General features: G+C 39.1%; 1 protein-coding gene across 1 annotated transcript in view; it reads right to left on the reverse strand.

Annotated features, from left to right (window-relative positions):
• The window catches only part of CDK5RAP2 (CDK5 regulatory subunit associated protein 2), a 72,088-nt gene that overhangs the window by 35,293 nt on the left and 15,510 nt on the right, over nucleotides 1-21,285 (reverse strand). The window contains 7 exon segments of the mRNA XM_017810320.1: nucleotides 3,444-3,572; nucleotides 5,046-5,161; nucleotides 6,764-6,894; nucleotides 9,776-9,873; nucleotides 14,621-14,794; nucleotides 15,532-15,702; nucleotides 21,274-21,285. The exon segment at nucleotides 21,274-21,285 is cut by the window's right edge and continues 10 nt beyond it. Of these exon segments, the coding sequence (XP_017665809.1) occupies nucleotides 3,444-3,572; nucleotides 5,046-5,161; nucleotides 6,764-6,894; nucleotides 9,776-9,873; nucleotides 14,621-14,794; nucleotides 15,532-15,702; nucleotides 21,274-21,285 (831 nt within the window).

A 21,285-nucleotide genomic window follows, 5' to 3' on the forward strand; every position in this document is an offset into this window, starting at 1 on the left:
GATTTCTTCGACAAGATCAAAGAAAATTAGTACAAACCCCAGGAATGACTCTCATCAAATACAGTGAAGCTTCATCTTATACATTCCTTTATTTTTATTTAACCCTTTCTCCTCAGAATTTATAAAACATATAAAACCAGTCAAGCCCTCGTGGCAAAGGAGCTCTGTCTCCTCAGTCGTATTCTCGTTGTGCCTATTCTATTTTCCAATTTTCAGAATTTATATTCATTTGCTGCACAGTTTAGGCTCTTCTCCAGCATCCAAGAAACAGATTCAGGTGAGAGACTGGGGGGAAGGGAACTGGTGTCTCGGGGTCCTGGATGTGGTATTTATAGCTTGGTGTTGAAACTCAGAGAGAGAGAGAGAGAGAAACCTGCTTCCCCAGGATCACAGGCTGGAAAGTCCTGGCTCACCAGTCAGTCCCACTGCAGGCAAAAAGGATTCTATGAGCAGAGTTATTTCTGCTTCCTAAGAACACTGGGAATCGAATGCATGTGTGGGGTCTGATTTTTTAATTGAGCATACATTGAATGTATGTATATATATATATATGAAATTAATGAGAAAAACCTTTTTAGCTCCCAATCCCTTGCAGTAGAAGCAACTCTAATGGCTTTTAGTACAAATTTTAAAAGGCAGAAACCGGATGGTGCAGTGTATTAATACATTTGCCTTTTACAATTAGAATTCTATGCAGAAAACTTAACTTCCAAGTCATGTTTGGATTATTTTGGTATTTTCACTCGGATTTGGTTTTCTAGGACAACACAGAAGAAAGACAACTTGAAAACTGGAGGAGGACACAGATGGGACTGTGGTGTATAGCAAGGGCATGCATTATAAAAAAATCTTTTTGTTGTCATCATGGGATGACAAAAGTCTAATAATGTTAGCTATTATAAAAAAAAAAACCTGTTTAGATTTAATCTTCCATGTGTAGATTAAGGACAAACCCTGCATTTGTGTATTAAAAATGAAGTAGTTTGCACATGTAACTTGTGCAAATCCAATGCAACCACCTTTTATAACTCAACAGTTTTTAGTACCTGCTCTTCCAAGGCCAGTATTTGGTTTTATAAGTGAGGATTCTTAGCCTGAAACTACTGAATAAGACCAACAGGTTATAAATACACTATTACAAGGAATCACTGCAGGTTGAGCCTGGTCCTATGGTCCTCTCTCTGAGAGGCTGAAGACAAACTTTCTGTTCTCCAAGGAATATAACCTAATGTGCAACAAAATATTAAAAGAAAATAAGTGACTTAAGGCCAGAAAAATAAACCTACCAAGACTAAGCTGCCTGTTTTAAAGTATTTCCTTGGAGACTGAAAACCTTGAGAATGTTTTTTCGAAATGAACCCCTGATATGCTTGGTTTGCAAAGATCCCCAGAGCCCTGAAGGTTGAAATCACTGAGGCTGCTTCTCTCCAAGAAAGCAGATGTTCAGAGGACAGTACAAAAACAACCTTTTCCTCTCCTCCTTCTCCCTCTCAGCATGAACAGGAAGGCAGGAAACAGAGGACTAGGGGCTATCAGACCCTGCAGAGGCACCAACACGCAGATTCATCTGATTTCTGCTCCAGTTTTGGGAAGGAAAAGCAAAATGGGAACATTTTAAAAACCTGAGAAAGATACATCTTCCTGTGTCTGTCCAAATTCCTCTTATAACACATGTTAGTGTTACCCCAACACCACCTGCCAACAAATTTTAGCTCAAAACCCACACAAAAAATAGAACATAGGTTTTTTTGACAGTGCTTATTAATATATAAAACACACTGTTGTCACAATCCATAACCCGAAATCCAGGTTGCCATTTATTGCCAGGCCTGATAAAATGACAAATGGTATAAATGATAAATGATAAAAACTTTTAAACTAAAAACTTTTAACTAAAGATCCTTTGACTTTTGAGCTCCAGAGTACCACTGTCATTCTGGCACAGGTTAAAATCCATATTTAATTTTCTTATTTCCTTTACCAGAATTGTGGGATTTATTTATATTTTACAAGCTTCACTCCTCATCATTCTACATCTAATTTCGTGTAGGGAGCTTTCAGAGAGCAGGTCTGTGTGTACTTGTCATGTGGAGACAAGCAGGAGAGCACAGTGTCCTGTCATGATAATCCCAGCACAGGACTGGAATTCCTTCGGAATTAACCGCAGCATCCTTGGGGGTGCAGCACCCTCTGCAGGATGATAAGGCAAATTGCAAAAAATATTAATTATGGGAAGTGCAGGCACCCAGAAAGGGATCACCCACAAGCTCTGTGCCCAGACCTGTTAGTGACACATAAATTCATTATTTCAATAAAACCACGGCACCCCTAAAGGTCTGTTTCTCATTTAAAATGTATTTCAATTAAAGGTAGCATGAGTAAGCCTTAAAATTGAAAAAGCAAGAATATTTGGTGACTTCTGATGATTGTTCAACAGCACATCCAGGAAAACACATGAGCCTTTTTCCTGAGTCCTGCAGAAAAATCACCAATACCACAGTCCCAGTTCTGGAATCAGCCAGTCCCTACACATAAGTAATTCAAACTGTTCCCATCCTTGTTCTTTTAATTCAGAAATTCAAGGCACAAAACACCAGCACCATCATTATTCCTTCCACATTTTTTTCCTTCCTATTCAATATGTTCTGCAAACAACAACGGGACTGAAAGCAAAAACCACAAAGGAATATAAAGACAAGCACTACCAGCCACACTTCCAGAAATATTTTCCAACAAGCTGGAAGGGTCACTAGGATCTCTCAGAGCCTCCTGAACATCCTTCACCACTCACACACAGTAACACATGTGGGGACCCAGCTCCCAAAATCCTTCTTTCCCACAGCTAAAAACAGTCTCAGCCTCAGGAAAAAGAAGGAAATACCAGCAAGGATTATTTCCACAGTGCTGGGGGCCCCTTCTTCATGTAATTTTCTGCTCTATATGAAGAAACAGCCACATGTTTAGGTGACCTGAAGTGCTATTCTCTCTTTTTTGGCTACACTGGACGCTTTTGTTTTGCAGATGCAAAGGAAACCTAAACCAAGCTCAGAGAATTAGACCCAGCATGAGAATGACTCTGCAACAGCAAAGAGATTTTCAGGAATAACTAAAATGTTATATAAGATACTGCTTTCTTTGTAAAATTAACTATTTCCTTCCCTTTCAATTGACAAAACAAATAGATCACAGACCCAATTAATATTTAAATGAGTACATTTCTTCCTTAAAATCAACTTGACACATCACTGAACACTTGCATTGAGCTGATTCTCTGTTGTGCTAACACGTTAAAGTTGTTTACATCATTAATTTAAAAAGTTATTATAAGGAATTAGCAACTTCAGCCCTGAGGGCTTTACACTCCTTCTGAACTGATGTAAATGACTCCACAAGGTACATTAGATGAGAGAGTCAGACTCAGTACTTTAAAACAGAAAACTTACCTCTCTGTGGTTTAATATTTTCAGTGCTTCCTTCCCTTGAGAATCTGTTGTACAACATCCAGACTGCCTTTCCTTAAGTTCTTGATTAATTGACTGCAGTTCCTTAACCATCAGGAGTAGATCAGACACCTAGATAATCAAAGGAAGAACAAGCAGAACTTTTAACATCCAAACTAGTAGGAAAACACATGATGATATATAAATGTCCAGCTAAATCCAAACTGCAAAGTGGGAGAGGCTGGGTTTGTGTGCCTGTTCTTGAAGTAATCTATGTGTGGAAACATGGTTATGTATTTGTGAGTTGGCATTCAAGGAACCTTAATTTGTAAGACTGTAGTTTCCAGTCAGTTATTAAGTTCAAGTATTAAGTTTCACAACTCAGTGGCAAGAACAAACCTGAGGGCACCTCACACCAACAGCTGATTTGAGAAGAAACATTTAATGCAAGAAAAAATGGCATTGCAGGAAAATGGCATCATCCAGAAACAACCTGTTCTTCTGCCTCCAAACACATTTATAAATTACTCCCATTCTGAGCAGCTTCACAAACACAAAATCTGAATGGACACTCATGTTCAAAGCTCTTGAACAGACATTACAGTCACAAACACTTTTAGTATATCGAGAAGGCAACATTTGGAGAAAAGGGTGAAATCTTTTTATTAGACCAATTAATATACTTGAAAAAGCAGGTCAGCTTTCAGGCACACAAACCCCTTTTCCAGAAAGAAGTTATATATAAACATCTTCTGCTAATGAGGGTCCCTGAACCTATTGAAGGGAATATGCTCAGAGATAAAAGTGGTTGTAACCCCAGAATGGCACTGGGACACAATCTGGGGCTTTTTTAGTGACACCTGTTCAGTGTAAGGCAAAATTCCTTCCTTTAGATTACCCACCTCCAGAGTGTGAGCACCTGCCTACAATTCAGCTGGCCCTGAGAAATATAAAACTCCACTTCTGTTCACTCCCAAACAACCACATTCAAAATAATTCCTTGTCATAAACTGGAGCATGGACCAGAGGTCACTGCACAGGGTAAAGAGTAAGAGAACAAGTTTCTGAACTCTGATATTGGTTTATTATTTGGCAGAGGTCTGCACCTTTAATCCCTGTGAATTTCAGTTCTCCTTATGTAGAATGGAGACAACATTCATTTATCACTGGTTTATTTTATAACATGCCCTATTTACCAAAAGGTTTGGAAGTCCTGGAGTGTGCTGTATAAACTATATATCTTCATGTTTATAAAGGTGCATGAAATACACATTGTGGGATATTTAATGTCAAAACTTTCCTTTGGAGTTGACGTACATGATGTCTGAAACATGGAATTGAGTCAAAAACTTGAGTCCAAGTGTCTCAGAGCATAAAACTTTGGCAGCAACTCCCCCCACCTTTCAGCTGATTCTGAAGTCCATGTGGTGTAACAAAGACTAAATAGTTCATAAAAGGTGGGTCAAAGAACCACAGAGATGTTTCCTTCAAATCCTTTCAGAAAAACCCAATTGTATCTAAATAGCATTTCTGTGAGAGATACAGAAACTATAAACAAAGCAGAATAAAGCCATTAGAAACAGTAAATAATAAAAAGATCAATACCTTTTTCTTAAGTTCTTCAAGAGACAGATGATCTATCTGTAGGCTTAAATGATCTTGTTCTCCTAAACAGATACTCATATAAGATGTTTGATCACCACAGAAAGATAGTGTTTCATCTGCCAAAATAATCAAGGACAGGCATTATTTCAGAAATTCCATTTGCAGGAAAACACAGCACAAAATGCACAGACAGGACTTTTCGAATAAGAACCTTCCAGTAAGTCTCTGGGAGGCCAGTTAAAATGTTTCATTCCCAAAATAAGCTTTCTGTTTAATTGAAAAAAATTTTGTCCCCATATTTCTTTGTGCTTCTGACACACAGACATGCTGCATTTTCTGTGGCTGTATTTTCTGTGGTTATCAGCATGAGTTGTGAATGTAATTCTGAATTATAATTTGCATATTTAGCATTACAATTAGAAATAATTTTTAGGAAGGATAAGTTAGGCATGAATAGTTATTCCGTTTTAACTATATTTTTTATGAACATGAACTCAAGGTTTCAAGGCAAAATGCCAGGTTAGACAAAGTTAATGAATTTATTTTGCTTTTGGGTCAAAAGAATGCAACCATTGAATTGTAAACAGTTACTTATTCATTTCCTCTATAACTGCAGGAATTATTTGTTATGTTTCAATAAACACCTGCTTATTTGCAATATAGATGACAGCTAATTCTACAAATGGATCTCCTTAAATAGAGAGAAAGCATATCTAAAATAGGACAAAGAAGAGACATCCAAATCCTACTCCCAGCTCTGACACTGATCCTCTGGCTGCTGCAAGGACCCAAAACTCACAAATTATCACTAATTTTTCAGAGTCTTCATTCCCAGCAGCCTCACCCTCAACAAAACTGCTCCTGAGAACACAGGAGCATCCACGAGGCCCTTTGGCCCACCCTGGTTGTGGATCATCTGTGGGCTTTTGAGGCTGGAAACTCTGAAACAGTCAAAGTTTACCTTTTATCACTTATCAGAGCTGTCAAGGGAGTGATGCTAAAACTGAAAATCCAAGTTGAAAGGGGAAAGTGAACAGGCTTTATTGTTATTTATATATCCCCTAAGGAATAAACCAGATACATCTTGTACATATGCAGTAAGCTATATTTAACAGTGCCCACTGACATTATTCTTTTCTATATCTAAGAATATCCTAAAAACACCTCCCAAGACGTACAATAAAAAAGCTTGAAGATAAAGTTATAGTTTAAGGCTCTACTCTTTCTGAATCACTAAATAACAAAACCTCTGGCTACCTTTTCTTTCTCTAGAAATAATTCTTCTGTTAGGAGGAGGTTATCCATTGTCTGAGACACAAGCTCTTTGGGAAGTAATTACATCCCATGGTCAGAAAGTGATCCCATTGCCACAGGTTGATTCCAAGTCAGGAATCACAGGCTTCTGTGAAAAACATAAATTCTGAGGGTACAAAACTTTAAGCAGCATGAAATAATCCCTGCTGCAGAATTGCCATGGAATTACCAACACCTGCTGCGTGGAAAGAGAGAAGCTGTCCCTCTGCGCGTGCCCTGATTGCTCCAAGACGTTCTGTTACAAATCCCCCAAATCATCTTCAGTGTAGAAAGCCAAAAAGAAACCTTTTCACACCTTTTTTACTCTCAAATATTTCTTCTCCATCACAGCAAATTGACTGTAAGAAAAACCCAGGGGTTTTTTTTCGTGCAGGGAGAGGGTTGGGCTGCACTTGGCTACAGACCTTGGCGGTTTTTCATGTCCTTTATCTGATCTTCTAAGACCTTCTGTAGATTCCGGTTGCCTAAAACATCTTCTTCCAGTTGTTTTCTCAACATGAAAATGTTGTTCAGTTCCACTTGCAAGCTATTTATGCTGGATAGGAAAGGGGGGGAAGAGAAATCTTTGAGATTCACCTCAAACCTCAGCACATTTTATCCACCTGGGCTCGCACCAAGAGCCCATTTCAGGTTCCCCATCGCTGGGTTTCACCACAGTTACATCATTTTCATGCATGAGCACAAACAAATCCCTACATAGGAAGAGGAGACTAAATGTTTACACACACAGCCTCTTCCTGCTGTTTTGAGCTGTGCTGTTTCTAAGTCAGCTTCCACATGACAGAGTTATTCCAGCAGCCAACTCTGGGCGATTCTTTTGAAGGAAAAATCAAAATTACTGACTTCTGGAGAGTATGCCAGAAAAATATCATTATTATATAATGCTGATGGCTTTGTGTACTCCATTATGTGGTGACCATGGAAACTTCATTCCCTTGCCACAGAGCTACACTATATAATCTAATGCTCCACTTAAGAAAAACATCAAAAAATCCTGTTTCACTGAAAATATGACCCAGACATAACTAACTGTTTTATTTCTTCATTTATCCACACAGTCTGTAAAAAGACCTTTTGAGGTCTAAATTGTCTCAATTATCTCAATAGGGCATAAATGTCAAAACTTACAATTTATAAATTTGTCAAGGTGAATTAATTCTTTAAGCAGCTTTGCCAGGGAAGCTCTTTAGCATCAGCCCCTCAGGTCTCACAGTCTCAGCACCTGGAGCTGTCCCTTTCTAAATCTTCCCCACACCCTTCAACTACATCAACAAGACAGTTCTGATCAGTCCACAAAAAGACTTAAGTACTGAAAAGAACAACCTGAAATTGTACTAAAATGAAATAAATAGGATTTAATAAAAAATAAGTAACACGGTATGACTGAACTCATCGTATTATTTATTTTCACGTTTACTTCACTCAGTGTTTTAAAATAAATGAAGCTGCTGTAGACTTTCCAATCCACTGCACTAAATGCCAGAGAATTCAGGGATCTTTAAAAAATTTAAATCCATCTTACAGGAGACTGTACAGGAACACAGAGCACATCATACTTGCATGAGAATAACAGCGTATTGTAGAAGCACGTTAATTAAAAGGCTGCATGTATGAAAAGACTCTCAGGGTGTCTCCTGACAACTGTGCTGTTGTCAGGGTTTCCTGCACAAGAAACTACTGCTTTAACCAATTCTGCCTCAGACAAGAGCTTCTTTGAAGAGAGACCCCTCTTAAAAGCTCAGCAAAAAAATTAAGAATAAAAACAAATCAACACATTACTAGGAGCCAGGTAAGCACATTTTCTCCTTTTCATGAGTTAGAGGTTTTATAAGAAAAAGCATTGATTCCCCACTTGGAGAGACGGGGAATGTCTTGGTCCTGACATCCTGAACCTTATTTTGAAATATAACCACCCAGGTTGCTTAAAATAAATAATGCCTAAAAGAAGATATGTCAGCAGGAAAACAGATGTTTGCCTAAAATCCTTGTCACTGTTGATGGCAATTAAATTCAGCTTCCTCATCTGTGTATCTGCAGGGCTTGTTTATCCATTTCCAAGAACTTTGGCTGTTCAAGTCTTCCCTGATGAGACTCAGAGCACATCTCAGCCCCCAAAACTACGAGGGGGAGAAACAGGACCAGTCTCCAACTTGGAGCATCGCGTGCAACTGCTGCGTGACGCCGCTCTGTGCATCCCAGAACCCCACATCAAGAAACCAGAACCAACGGTCCTGATCCTGCAGAAGTTAATTGCAGAATTCCTCGGACCCTAATGATTACACCTACAGTTATAAGTTTCCTTATTTGAAAGGAAAAACTCGTTTCAGAGCCACTTTCCTCTGCTGTTGTTACTGCGCGGAGCGATGACAACCCCCTGACCCACAGAACACGGCTCAGTGGCAGGCCACACTCCTCATGTGAAATAAGAAATAATCCCCATAATCTGACTTCTGTCACTATTTTTAATTAACAGAATTCTAGTATCCAAAGCAGCTCCTGAGCTGTGGCCAAGCACAAGCTGGCACAACTGTTAATGTGCTTAACTCACATACAGCTCTCATCTACTCACTTCATGGTTTCCAAACTACAGTGGGCTATAAACCAACTGCAAACTACAAACACACATTCCCCCAGGGCTGGCAGGAATAAGCCATTGCCTTCAGGCAGAAAGAGTCAGGAGGCTCTCAAACGCTCTCAATATCTAATTAAGGCGTTTGTAATTATAACAGCAATAGTAAATTTTTTATAAAACATTTAAATTTATTTTACCTTACGGCTATGAATTTTCTTTATTTTATCATAACATCTCCTCCTCAACTGCCAAGCAATAACAGGGTACAAAGTAGGCCACGGATTTCTCTCTAAAATGTTGTGTTCTTTGATTTTAAAAGGTTAAAAACCACTTGCTCCTGCCACACTTCTCAATGCCTTACATCGAAAGTGTACTATGTAATCTTCAATTATTCTGTTTTGTTTAACCTTTTCCAAAGTCTTATGGGTTTATAGTCTCATCAAAATTCTCAAAGTGTCACTTTTAAGATAAGCATTATCTGTATTTTAGAAGTAAACCATGGCAAATTGTCCAGCACCCAGAAGTTCACTGCAGTTTGATTTTTCCCCTATATTCCAACACACCACATGTAACTGCTGAAAATCCAGCTGCTTACTTTGGTACCTCAGTGGAAATCTGGGTTATTTCAGATTCCAATCCAAACAGAAATATTTTCAGAAACATTTAAGTAATTTACATAATAGAGCCTCACTTACAAAAATATTTCCCTTTACAGAGATGACTACAGTGAGTTTACAAACAACTGGTTGGTAAAAAAAAATCTCCAGTTAAACTGCACGTTTTTCTCCCAACTTCTGACTTTTGCCCTTTGAGTTTAATTATCCCCCAAACCAGAAGTACTCACCTATCTGATTCTTTGAAGGTCTTCACTAGGGTAGAATATATATTTTGTTCTTTCCTTAAAGCAAGAATCAGCTTCTCATACTCAGCTTCTTTATTTTCCTAAATTAAACCAAGAACATACTGAACTTGCAAGGTAATTTTTAGGTTTGTATTGTATCACTGTTTACCTACCAACAGTGAGTCACACATCTAGACAGTGATTCATCATTTTTCTCACAGTTTAAGAAGCTTCCCCCCCACCCCAACCCAAAGCATCCTCACTCCCAAAGTTCCAAAAATCCAGGAACAATCCAGCAGGCAGCTATTCCAGAAGAGAGGAAGGGAGGGAAGGGAAAACAGACAAACCCAAGCTCCAAGAACACATTTTAGAACAAGTCCTCTCGGTGTTCTGGATAAATTTGGCTTTTTTGGGTCAAGGAGTTCCCGCAAATTCTGTTCCATTTCTGAACAACAACAACAAAAAAGGGCTGTGTTGAGCCACAACTAAAGGATGACCGTGTCAGACACTGTGAGTCAGCTTTCTGCACACTCAGCTGGGTCACCACAAGCTGCTGCTTCACTTGTGCAAAGGAAAGAAAATGGTTTACCTGCAGTCTTGCTCACAGAAAGGATATTGTTATTATCTTAAGAACAAACCCAGACTCTTAGGGTACATTCTCAGTAAGGATCCACTAATTCCCCCAGACTTCTTTCACTCCAAAACAACCACAGGAAGCAAAAAATGCAGCTATTCAAAGGATTATTTGCTTGCACTTATTGCATAAAAGTATCTAAGATATCAGTCATCTTTGAAGAGAAAATAACTGGAATATCTGTAGCAAATTTAGATGTGTTAATACCAGGCACAAATTCTGCCTCTGTTTAAGAATTGTTGCTTCTCTCAGTTTTCTTTTTCAACTGAAAACTGAAAGCAAGAACAGAAGAGGTGCCACAGCTAAGGGAGAATCTCAGCTAAGGGAACTCTTAAGAGATACCAAATCATTAGTGAACAGATCATTAACAAGGAACAAACCTACACCCAGGAGTTTTAAGCAGCTGTTATTACTCCAACTGCAATTCCTAAGGAAGGAATTGCAGCAAAAAAAAATAAAAAAAATCAGCTACAGTATAATCCTGTTAATTCACACTAACGATGCAAAGACTGTTAATTTGAAAAATTCAGTGTTCTGCAAAGTAAACAGCACAAAAGCAAGGACAACTGGTGTTTACTTTTAATTATTTACACTCATACTTCACTGTACGCTGGCAAACATGTTAAATAATATTTTGCAAGTGTAATCAAGTTTTGCTCAATCGACTCCTGTTCAGGTAACGTGCCTGGCAGGTCCTGCTGCAGCTTCTACCACCAAGGCTACAGAGTCTTTGAAGAAGTGACCTTGCCTTAGGACACAGGCACCGTGTTCAGCTGCCACCTACAGGCACCTGTATTCTAATACATGTCTCCCTGTTCTAGTGCAATTTATACATTAAATACTACTCTGTACTGAAGTGCAAAATACTGAGATTCATATCAAGTTTATCATCTAGATGAGCAGAGGAGGAGCTCACAGCAACAGCTTCTGCTGACTGAGTAACACAAAGGCAAACAGATGGAGGTGGGTGATCCAGAGGCCACTAATAAAAAAAGAAACCTCATGCAAAAAAAATGTTAAAAAGTACATCTTGCAGCCTGAATTAAAGAGCCTTATCAATGTGCTGGAACCTCAGCCTTTCAAGAACAGCCACTAAACGTAAAATACACAGGTTGCAATTTAACTTGGAAAACTTTGGTCACAAACACTGATCTGATCAGTGACGTAGAAAAAGCAACAGGAAAAAAATAAATCTTTTGACTTAATTTAGTCGGTTCGCAGTCTGTTAAAAGTTCCAGTGAACTCTTCCATATGTCTGATACAAGCCTTGCAATTATTACTGAAGACATACAGAGCTACATCCTAATTAAAAGCTCCTCCTGAAGCAGTGGCAAAGCAGTGTCACTCTGCGGGGTTACGGTGCACAGAGCAGGTAACGGGTGGCACCGATCGCTCGGGGTCTGTAACTGCTGCCTGAACAAAGCAGTGCTAAACACACCACCCTGCTAAACACACCACCCTGCTAAACACACCACCCTGCTAAACACACCACCCTGCTCCTTTCAGAAATTCACGTGTTCATTGAGTTCTACATTTGAACCAAAACCCTCCCAGCTCTTTCTCTGCGTAACGGGAGACAGGAGCTGCTCGTTAATTCCAAATGTCACAGACTATACACAAATTATTAAATTCTAAATTCAACCAGCTAGGTAAAGGTTAGCAAAATCATGAAGAAGTGTTCCCGATTTTTCAGAATCTTCCATGAATAATAAGGATGAGAAGGTACAGCATGAACTTCCTTTTTTTTTCCCCTTTTTTTATGTACATTATTACTGTCATTTCTAAATAACGTGTAGGAGTGAATTATTTCAATCAACTCCCCGACGGTACACAAAACATAAGGCAGCTCTGTAACTTAAATAGACTGTAATGCTGGGGGAGTTAATGAAACATTAAACCTCTTGACACATGGTGTGAGGGAAAATGTGTTAGAGGAGATAGCTGTAAGACATCCAGGACCATATTGCAGTGAAAGATTTATATTCCCATGAAAGGAGGCAATCTAACACATTAAAGTCTATATTTAAGTCTGAAATAGTATTGCTAAGCAGCAGTGGTGGAAAACATAACTTATTTTCATTAAAGGTTTCTCAGATTGTGAGCAATGAAAATAAAAGGTTTATACCTCCACAATAAATAACTTATTGGCAAAGTCACAAGAATATCCAGTTGCCTCACTGAATATTCTCTTGCTTCCAACAATCCTCAGGATCATTTCAAAACCTCTGAAGGTTAGAGAATGAATGACTGAGGGAAAGCCATAACCTACACCTCTTTATTGATCCATCAGTCAATCAGTACCAAAATTTGGTAATTTCTTCTAACTTCTAAATTCCTTGGTTGTAAAATACATTTAATTCTGAGACTTCACAGACACCAGAGTCAGCAGTTGCCTGACTCCCCTATAATTATCAATGCCCTCATTCACTCTCTCTCTCTAGCCCATGACAGTGGCTCAAGAATCCAAACTCCAAAATTAGAAACTGTCATTAAACTTCCCTGCCCTGGCCAAGGCACCCAGCAGAGCTCTGGTTGTTGGTTGCCTCAAAATTTATCATTGCATTAAAAGAGAATACAAAGATATGATGAAAGAGAGAAAGTTCTGCATCTCTCAGATCAGTGTCTTCAGCTTTAAAGATCAGTGAGGCTGGAAGAGCTGGGTTTCTGATCCCTCTGGTGGGGAGGATCCAGCCAGCTGTGGCTTTGCTGGGAGTTGGTGCAGCAGGGAAAAGCCATCCAGGAGTCCCAGGCAGCCAGTGAGAGCAGAGCTCTGGATAATCCGTGTCCGAAAACTGATGATTAACATGCCAAAGTGGGTTCTTACAGGAGATATGTGACACTGGGGTTGAGCTGAGGGGACAATGGGCCGTGATTAGCTATTGTTCACAGCCACGAGTGAACCAGCAGCAGAGAATGGGCTGTGATTAGAAGGTGGGTCTGGGTGATTGCCATGCACAGCTTCACCTACCACTGCTCTCACCCCTGCTTATACACCTGAACTGCAAGTGAGGTGTACAGAGGGGAGTTACTGTTTGATTTTCATTAATTCTGTATGATTTTCCATCACTTTTAGGTCCCTTTGTGACAGAAGCTACGTGCATGCACTGCAGTTTGTTTTACAGAGGTTGAGTTTCTGCTCAGCCTTTCCCAGACTCTATTTCCACATTCATATACACCGGATATGCCCTCACTGGTACCTGGGCAAACAGGGCTGCAGCTCCCTTACTCTGAGCTTCTCCTATAATCCATGACTCAACATGTCCTTGTCTCTACCACATCTAATAATAGTGCCCATCACATCAAACATTTCATGATTCAGAATGTGACCCAAGATACTGCACTTATGTTTCCTTTGCCATTGGCTCACTTTGTTTTGAGCTCCCTTCAGAAAATCTCATTAATGACTGATTTATTATTAAAGAAATGAAAAAGCTTTCTCCACCATTATAATGTACTAGTCTAATTCTTTTTACCTTGCCTGATGCTTCAAGAAACCTTAACATACCAGGCTGCAAACAACACAAGAAAGACAAAAATTGTAACCTCAAAAGGAGCTTATTTGTTCAATAATCTGCACATAATAATGCACTGATGGAGTCAGCAAGTGATTCAAAAATTTAACAGTACCTGACTTTTCTTTTGCTTGGACAGAAGTGGGGGGTGAAGGGAGAAGGAACTAACTCTACATTTTAAGACTTTGAATTTTGAGCTCTGATTTCAGTTACTAACAAGTTTATTCATTTTATGGCACTAAATAAAATGGGCATATAAATACACATATATATTACTGTACTACTGCCTTTCTTCTTTGCTTTAAAGCAGTTTTCTTCTTGCCCTAGACATATTTTCACTGCTATATTTTTCCTCACACTCCACTTATCTCCTTTGGTCACTGGCTCTGTGCAATCTTCCCTCTTATCTATCAGAAGTACACAAACCTTCCTCTGTAGCTCTCTTCAGAAACACAGATACCCTCTCACTCAGGGAAGTATGTCTGCCCTAACCACCAAAAAAACTCTACCTCTTTATGGCAGGAAAACCTTTAAGTTGCTTTCTAAGAGTACAGAGCTTAGTGATGCCATATGAGCTCATCAGAGTACAATACTGGTGAATTACAACATACATGAGTCCACAGCTTGGAAGTCAAAGTCAAAATTCTCTTAAATTTGAAGTCAAGGTATTTATCTGCAAATGATCAGTTATGAAAAACTCACCTCTAACTCTCTGGCTATCTTGATAATTGACTGTTGAGACTGTGCAGCACATTTTTCCTTTACTAGGCCCTCATTTTTCAGCTCAAGTTCTTCATTAGCTCTTAGAAGGTTCTTGTACTTATTCAGGAGCTCCTGCAATTCTGCATCCTTTTCTTTAACTGCTCCATCCAGTTTCTAACAAAAGAAAGCCATGAGACACTTTAACAAAATTTACTCCAGTTTTAAATTGCAAAATAGCAAAACAAAATTCAGGAGAATATCCAAGGATTACTTGGCACATGTTATTTACACACCTTGCAAAAAGAGCAAAATGTAAGATATTAGAAGAAAAGAAAGACACACAGAAGCTTTGCCCAGCTATTCAAACTTTTAAGTATTAATAAATAAGTCAAGGCATGCACCTTGGTCTCCAGGTGCAGAGCAACCTTAAGTTTTTGTATTGCAGGCTGAACACCATCAGTACTTTTCAGTGTTATATCTCCAGTAAAAAAACTGAGCAGGGTCCATTACCATTCAGACAGGAGCCTTCTCACATAGGTCATTTGGGCTTCAGAAAGGGAAGATAAAATATTTCAGTATCTCTACCTATTCCTCAGCTTCCAGTTTCTGCACAATAAACTGAAAATCACAGGCACTTCAGAGCTTTTACCACAACAGTGAAAATTCTACATAAGCACTAGCAAAGCTTCCTTCTCCCTCTGTCCACACGCTTCAAAAAACCCTAAGAAATCCTGCTGAATGCCCCACACTCTATAATTATATGTCTGTTCTGCAAATAAAGCATTATAGAAACTGAAGGATTATCAGCAAAATCAACAGTAACTCCAAATACAAATGTGATTTTGTAATAACTCCTCACACAAAATCAAATGATAACTTTCCATTTTTCATTTCAAAGTCAGTCTACCTACCTCGAGCAGCAGATCCTTGTGATTGACACTGTCTGTCAGCCTCTTGATAACGAGCTCTTGGCTCTGCAGCTTCTGATTGCTTTCACTCAAAAGAATATTGTAATGGTGTTCAACTGCCTTTTCTTTCTCAGTCATTTCACCATGTAATTTCTCTAGTTGATTTCTGAGGTCCTACAAAAAAAAAAAAAAAAAAAAAAAGAAACTGAATATGTAGCAAATCAACTTTAAAAAGTGTTTCAGGCTAACAACCCACATTATTATTTTATCTTTCCATTGCTTTAAATTACCCATATCACCGGATAGCCTGGAAAACGTACTGAAGCCACTTTCTTTCTGTTGGCATCAATGAACGCAATTAAAGAATGGGAAACTTTGAGAAGAGATGTCAGTATTTTCTTCTAAAAATCTAGGTGACTGCTGTTGTTTAAATGCTTTTCATACCAAATGACCGGACTGCAAGGCTGGGGGGAATATTACACACGCAGATGTTGTCGCTGTCAGAACCAACACTCACTCCCGAGTCAATTCACTCCCTTGCTAGAAATAGGAGAAAATTGGTTACGGGTGATTCAGTTTGTCATTTGCTCCTTTTTCTCATCACACCATGAAAATCGTTGCACTAACATTGTATTACTGGTTACTTTTGCATCAAACGAAAGGTCAGAAACGTTCAAACTTTTTTCTTTCGACAAGAGCACAAACTTGAAGTGACCACTCGGGTCAGTCTCGTGACCAGAAGGGGTGAACAGAACCTGACCTTGATTGTGGCTCTGTTAATTACTTTCTGCAGCTCCAGGATTAGCTGCATTATCTCCCCATCAGAAACGTGTGCTTCTTGTCCATTCTGCTTCTAAACCATAAACAGCCTCTTTCAACAGCCTGATGCAGTGGCAAGTCCAAAGGACTCAGAGATCTGTAGGACCAAACTGGAATATTGCAATGCAAAGAGCAGCATCTCCTGGGTTGCAGGTTACACCACAATCCCAGCTCCTTCCTCTGCATCCCTACAGATCCTGCCCCACTCCACCTGACAATGTAGCTCTCTGTGGGGTTCCAAAGTCTGACCACCTGATAAAGCCTCGGGTTCCAAGAAACAACATCAAACAATTCCTATTCCTTACACTTTGCCACAAACCAGGAAAACACCTAAATCTATGTAAATATATGAGATTATTAGCATGGAATTAACAGTCAGCTCCCAGTTAGAGTGGAAAATATGAAGAGCACAAGGCAATAGAAAAATCCATAGTGTGGTTTCTCTCCCACTCTTTGTGTCGCTTCCGATTTTTTCCTGATTTGGTGGAAGTTTCAACACTCAGTCAAAGGAGGCAGAGGTTGCACAGACATGAGCTTCATTTTATAAACTGTTCCTCTGCATCTACTGCACAGATTGTGTGGAAAAAGAGAAGTACAAACTTGTAACAAAGGAGCTGTTGCCTAAAATTAAACAATTAAAACTTACAGAAGACTTTATACTATCTAAACTTCTGTTCAGACTCAAAGAACCAGGTAATACAGAGTACATCTTAAAATAAATGTTTTCTATTTATTCCTCAAAAGGGCCCATTTGTGAAGTAGCATAAGCCCTGCAAATAGTTTGCACATATGGTAGTCACCTATAAACCTTAAATTTACCTCCACTGGGATTTAAAATTTAATAGTTGTTTCTTATTCTAAGTTCAAAGAAATAGCACTAGTGACACTTTAACTGCAATCTCTTTACAAACTGTTTTATGTCCTTTTCTTGACTTAATTACCTCACTTCATGCAGGTTCACATCAAATCCTTAACATCATTTTATTACTGCAGTGTTTTACTTCTGTTTATTTTGCACAGTAAATGCAAATTGTCATTTACAATGCCTTTTGGTTTACTTGCTTCATTTTAGCTTCATCACCAGGACTGAGCTAAGAAACCCCTAACAGCTCCCAAAACCCCCTCAGACGTTATTCAAAGAATCATTAAAACCAGACTTTCAGTTCTGCAAAGTAATAAAGTTATTTTTTTCAGGACCAAAAAGAACTACTTGCTTGACTAAGAAAAATGAAGAGTTGCAGAATCAGGTCCAAGTGTTGTCTATGCAAACAAACTCTCAAAAGTGTTGCTATTTTTTCCTAACTACCTATAAATACAAACTGCAGTGGGAAGTAGTGTAAGGTCTGATAACTGCAAAAGCTTATGGCTTCAAGTTATGGAGCTCTTCAAGTGGGTCAAATTAAGCCTGAATTCCCATTCCCAGCATGGGAATTGGAAGCAAAGGATCAACAGCAGTGTTATGACTTTCCCTGCACTGCAAAGTTCACTCCTTGTTTAGTTTTTTTTTAATGTCGTTTTTATGCTATTACATCACTGAGAGGCTTTAAGTGAATCAACCACCTGTAACTAACCTCCAAATGAACATTTTTGATCTGTCCTGTGACTTCAGGTGACCAACACCCTGAGTATTCTTCTCTTTATAAAAACCATGAACAGCTTCAGGAAGGTGACAGACATGCAGAGACAGAAGAGATGCTGCTGCAACACCACCCCTGTTAGCTAATCTCAGCCCTCTTGGTGCACAACACTTGTCAGGTGCAGAAACCAGGTTTCTGCCTTAAAAGCACTCTGCTATATCCAGGTTTATGGAAAGAACTGGACTGACAATGGATGCAATTGTGGAAAAAACCAAAACAGCCTGTGAGAGATTTGCAATGTGCAGGTAACTTTGCCTCAACTATTTCTGCCCCCAGAGTTCCCTAAATCCTTCCCAAAACAAGCTAGAGGTGAGACTGAAAATGATCTCCTTTGCATGAGCTGGAATTCTGTAACACCCCAAACTATCCATCACTGTAGCAGGTTGTCTGAACTCATTGACCACTCAGATTGGCTGGGAGAAAATCTATTGGCTTCCATACACTGAGTTGCAAGGATAATATAGTACCTACGGCTCTCGGAGCACAAACTTCCCAATTCCCCCTGCCAACCTTTTTCCCCAGAGACTTTCCCATGATTAATGATAGCTGAACTAAGAAAAATGAATGTGAAACACTGTAATATAGAACACTGGAGCAGATGCCTCCCCCTCCTTGTCAGATGAAATCCAGTTTGGTGAATAATTAAATCGCAAAGCTCCAAAACTTCCCTCTCAGGCTAAACTACAGGTAGGAAGGCTAAATAATAAATTCTGCCTAATGAGTTATTCTGCATTTCCCCAACCAACTGATCAAATATGAATATCTAGTAAATACACTCTAATTGTCTACATTTAGGCCTGGAGAGAGAATGGATACGTGAGGTGTTTAATCATGTAAATTTGAACAAACTCCTCGATGAAGGAGGACTGAATCCCTGCTAGAGGCACAGTAACATGGTAGGCACAAGCAATAAAAAGGATGAGTTGATGTTTATTCCTCATCAATAGTATATAAGAATATAGCTCAAACCTCCTTGTTTCAAAGAGCTTAAAGTGATACTTTTAACAGCATCTCAGTGGTGATGCTCAAAGTGCTGCTTAACAGCAGCTTTTGGCAAGTACAGAACTGAGAGCTTTTAAAAGCTCTTTCAGAGACCTTTAAAGTTGCCCACCCTGAGGCAGGAACATGGTTCAAGGACATCTAAGCCCCTTATTCCAGAAGACTCCTAATACTGGGCAGAGTCTGTGATTTGGATGATCAGCCCACATGTAACAGTCTTAATTGCTTTGGTTTCACCCCCTTCCCTTCCAGGACAGTAATGCCCAATTCATGTCCAGACAAACTTGGTTTACAACAGGGAAAAGAACGTTTTCTGGACCTCAATTTTTTTTTAGGGTTTGTTGCTTGTGGTGTTTTTTGGGTTTTGTTGTTTTTCTTTTTAATGGATATATGCAAAAATTTGCATTATCCCAATTGCAGTACACGGAAAGTCATTGAAAATTTCCCTGTGAAAGAGTGAAGAGCCAGGACAGCAGTTCATTACAAATGTTGAGGGCATTTTCTACAGTTTATACACTTTCTTGCTGGCTTTATTCTAACAAAATAGAAACACTGATAAATAGGTATCTTGGAGCATAAATAGAACTGAATTTTTAAGGCTGTCTCATAAAAAGTTTGCATCACATCACTGAAGCAGTTTCCTGTTTGTCAAAGAGCAAAATCTCACAGCATATTTTTTTACTCCCACATATCTACTACTTAATGGGCTACACTTCACAGGCAATGTGGTTATATCCCAATGTACTCACAGCTCTGAAATGGAAGCAGCTGTTCTGCAAGGACTAGGAAATAGGTTAGGGATATAATTTTTATAAGACTGCTCATCTTTTGGCAGGAATGCTTCTCCCCAAGGAGCCAGTCATTTACATGAAAAACTTGGACATAATGGAGTCAAATAGGGCTTCTGTAATCCAAGCAACTTTGAATCCCCTGGCAACTCCTTGCTCAGTCCTATTTTTCCTGTCTCTCCTATGCAGTTATATTCTAGCTCCCCTGAAAGATGAAAAAAAAAATTCTGAATAGAGAAGACAGTTAAATATAAAATACTTCAAATCAATAAAATGCTCTCTGTGGCTGTTTCACTGACAGGAGCGATCTGTTCTCGCTCTCCTTAACCTCAACACCCTGAAGAAATTTCAAAGCACACCAAAGATAGAGACTTTGTGACGGCAGCCAAACCACAGTTGACAATCAAACAAAAATGCGTTAAATTGGGGGTGGGAGGGGGGGGAGAAGAACTTAATTGGTTTGTAGGTAAAGAGACCCCTCTGCTGGTTTTAAGGGATAGTGCAGGAGCTGCAATTTCCACGTCTCCCTGCTTTATTAAGGCCCTTATTTAATAATGGAACCAAAACAGCCACTGAATAAGGACAGGCTCATTTAATCCTTTATGTAATTTAATATAGCAGGAGACTAATCCCTGACTGAGGAGGAGCAGACTCTGGATGCAGGAGGGACTCTGCTTGTTATGCAAATGCTGCCCTGATGGAAGCAACAGTGGGAAGAATTTAGCAAAATCCACATGACAAACCATAGAGGTGAGAAGTATGTTTTATGTCAACCCCTTCAGCACAGGGTGCATCCTTTTTTCAAAGGAAGAAAAGAAGAAACCTGATCGTTCACTTTGTTGCATCAGCTCTGAGAGCTGGAAGCAGAAGTGCTTGTCTGAACACCTAGAGCAAGGTAAAAACCCTCTGCGGAATATCAAGCAGCAAAATTAATGAGCAGCACATCATTTTTATGTTAAATTGTCATCAATTAATCCTGTGCTTTGGGTCTTTTACAAGCAGAAGTTATTAAATATACAGTCTGTACAGTGACCCTGCTGGGAGAGCAGAAAGCAGGCTGAGGTTTGGCTTGAGGTCACAACAACTGGCTGCTTCCTCCTGGGCTGTGTTAGAGTTCAGAAGAAGGTTTAAGTAGTGTAATTTAGGATAATCTACAGACATATAACAAGACAAATACATCAGAAATATAAAACATACACTGTCATGCATGTTCAGATCCTCCCATCAGAAAACTGAAACCAACAGTAACCATTTACCACTTCTAAAGGCTAATGTTTTTCCCTAGGACCTAACTATAAAAACTGTATTTATTTTAATATATTCTTCTGTGTAGAATTTTCCTCAGTCTTCTTAGCTACATTCTTTCAAACACAGGCATTAGGCAGTGTTAGGCATTTACCTTACCAAAAGCTATTTACATTAAAAACCTAACTCTGTGAGAAAAGGACCTGCTAAAGTGCTGAATTAAACATTATGAAATAAAACAAAAAAATGATAATAACATTAATGGTTTT

The sequence above is a fragment of the Lepidothrix coronata genome, unplaced genomic scaffold, assembly GCF_001604755.1.
Source record: "Lepidothrix coronata isolate B3197 unplaced genomic scaffold, Lepidothrix_coronata-1.0 Scaffold28, whole genome shotgun sequence".
In the NCBI taxonomy this organism is placed as follows: Eukaryota; Metazoa; Chordata; class Aves; order Passeriformes; family Pipridae; genus Lepidothrix; species Lepidothrix coronata.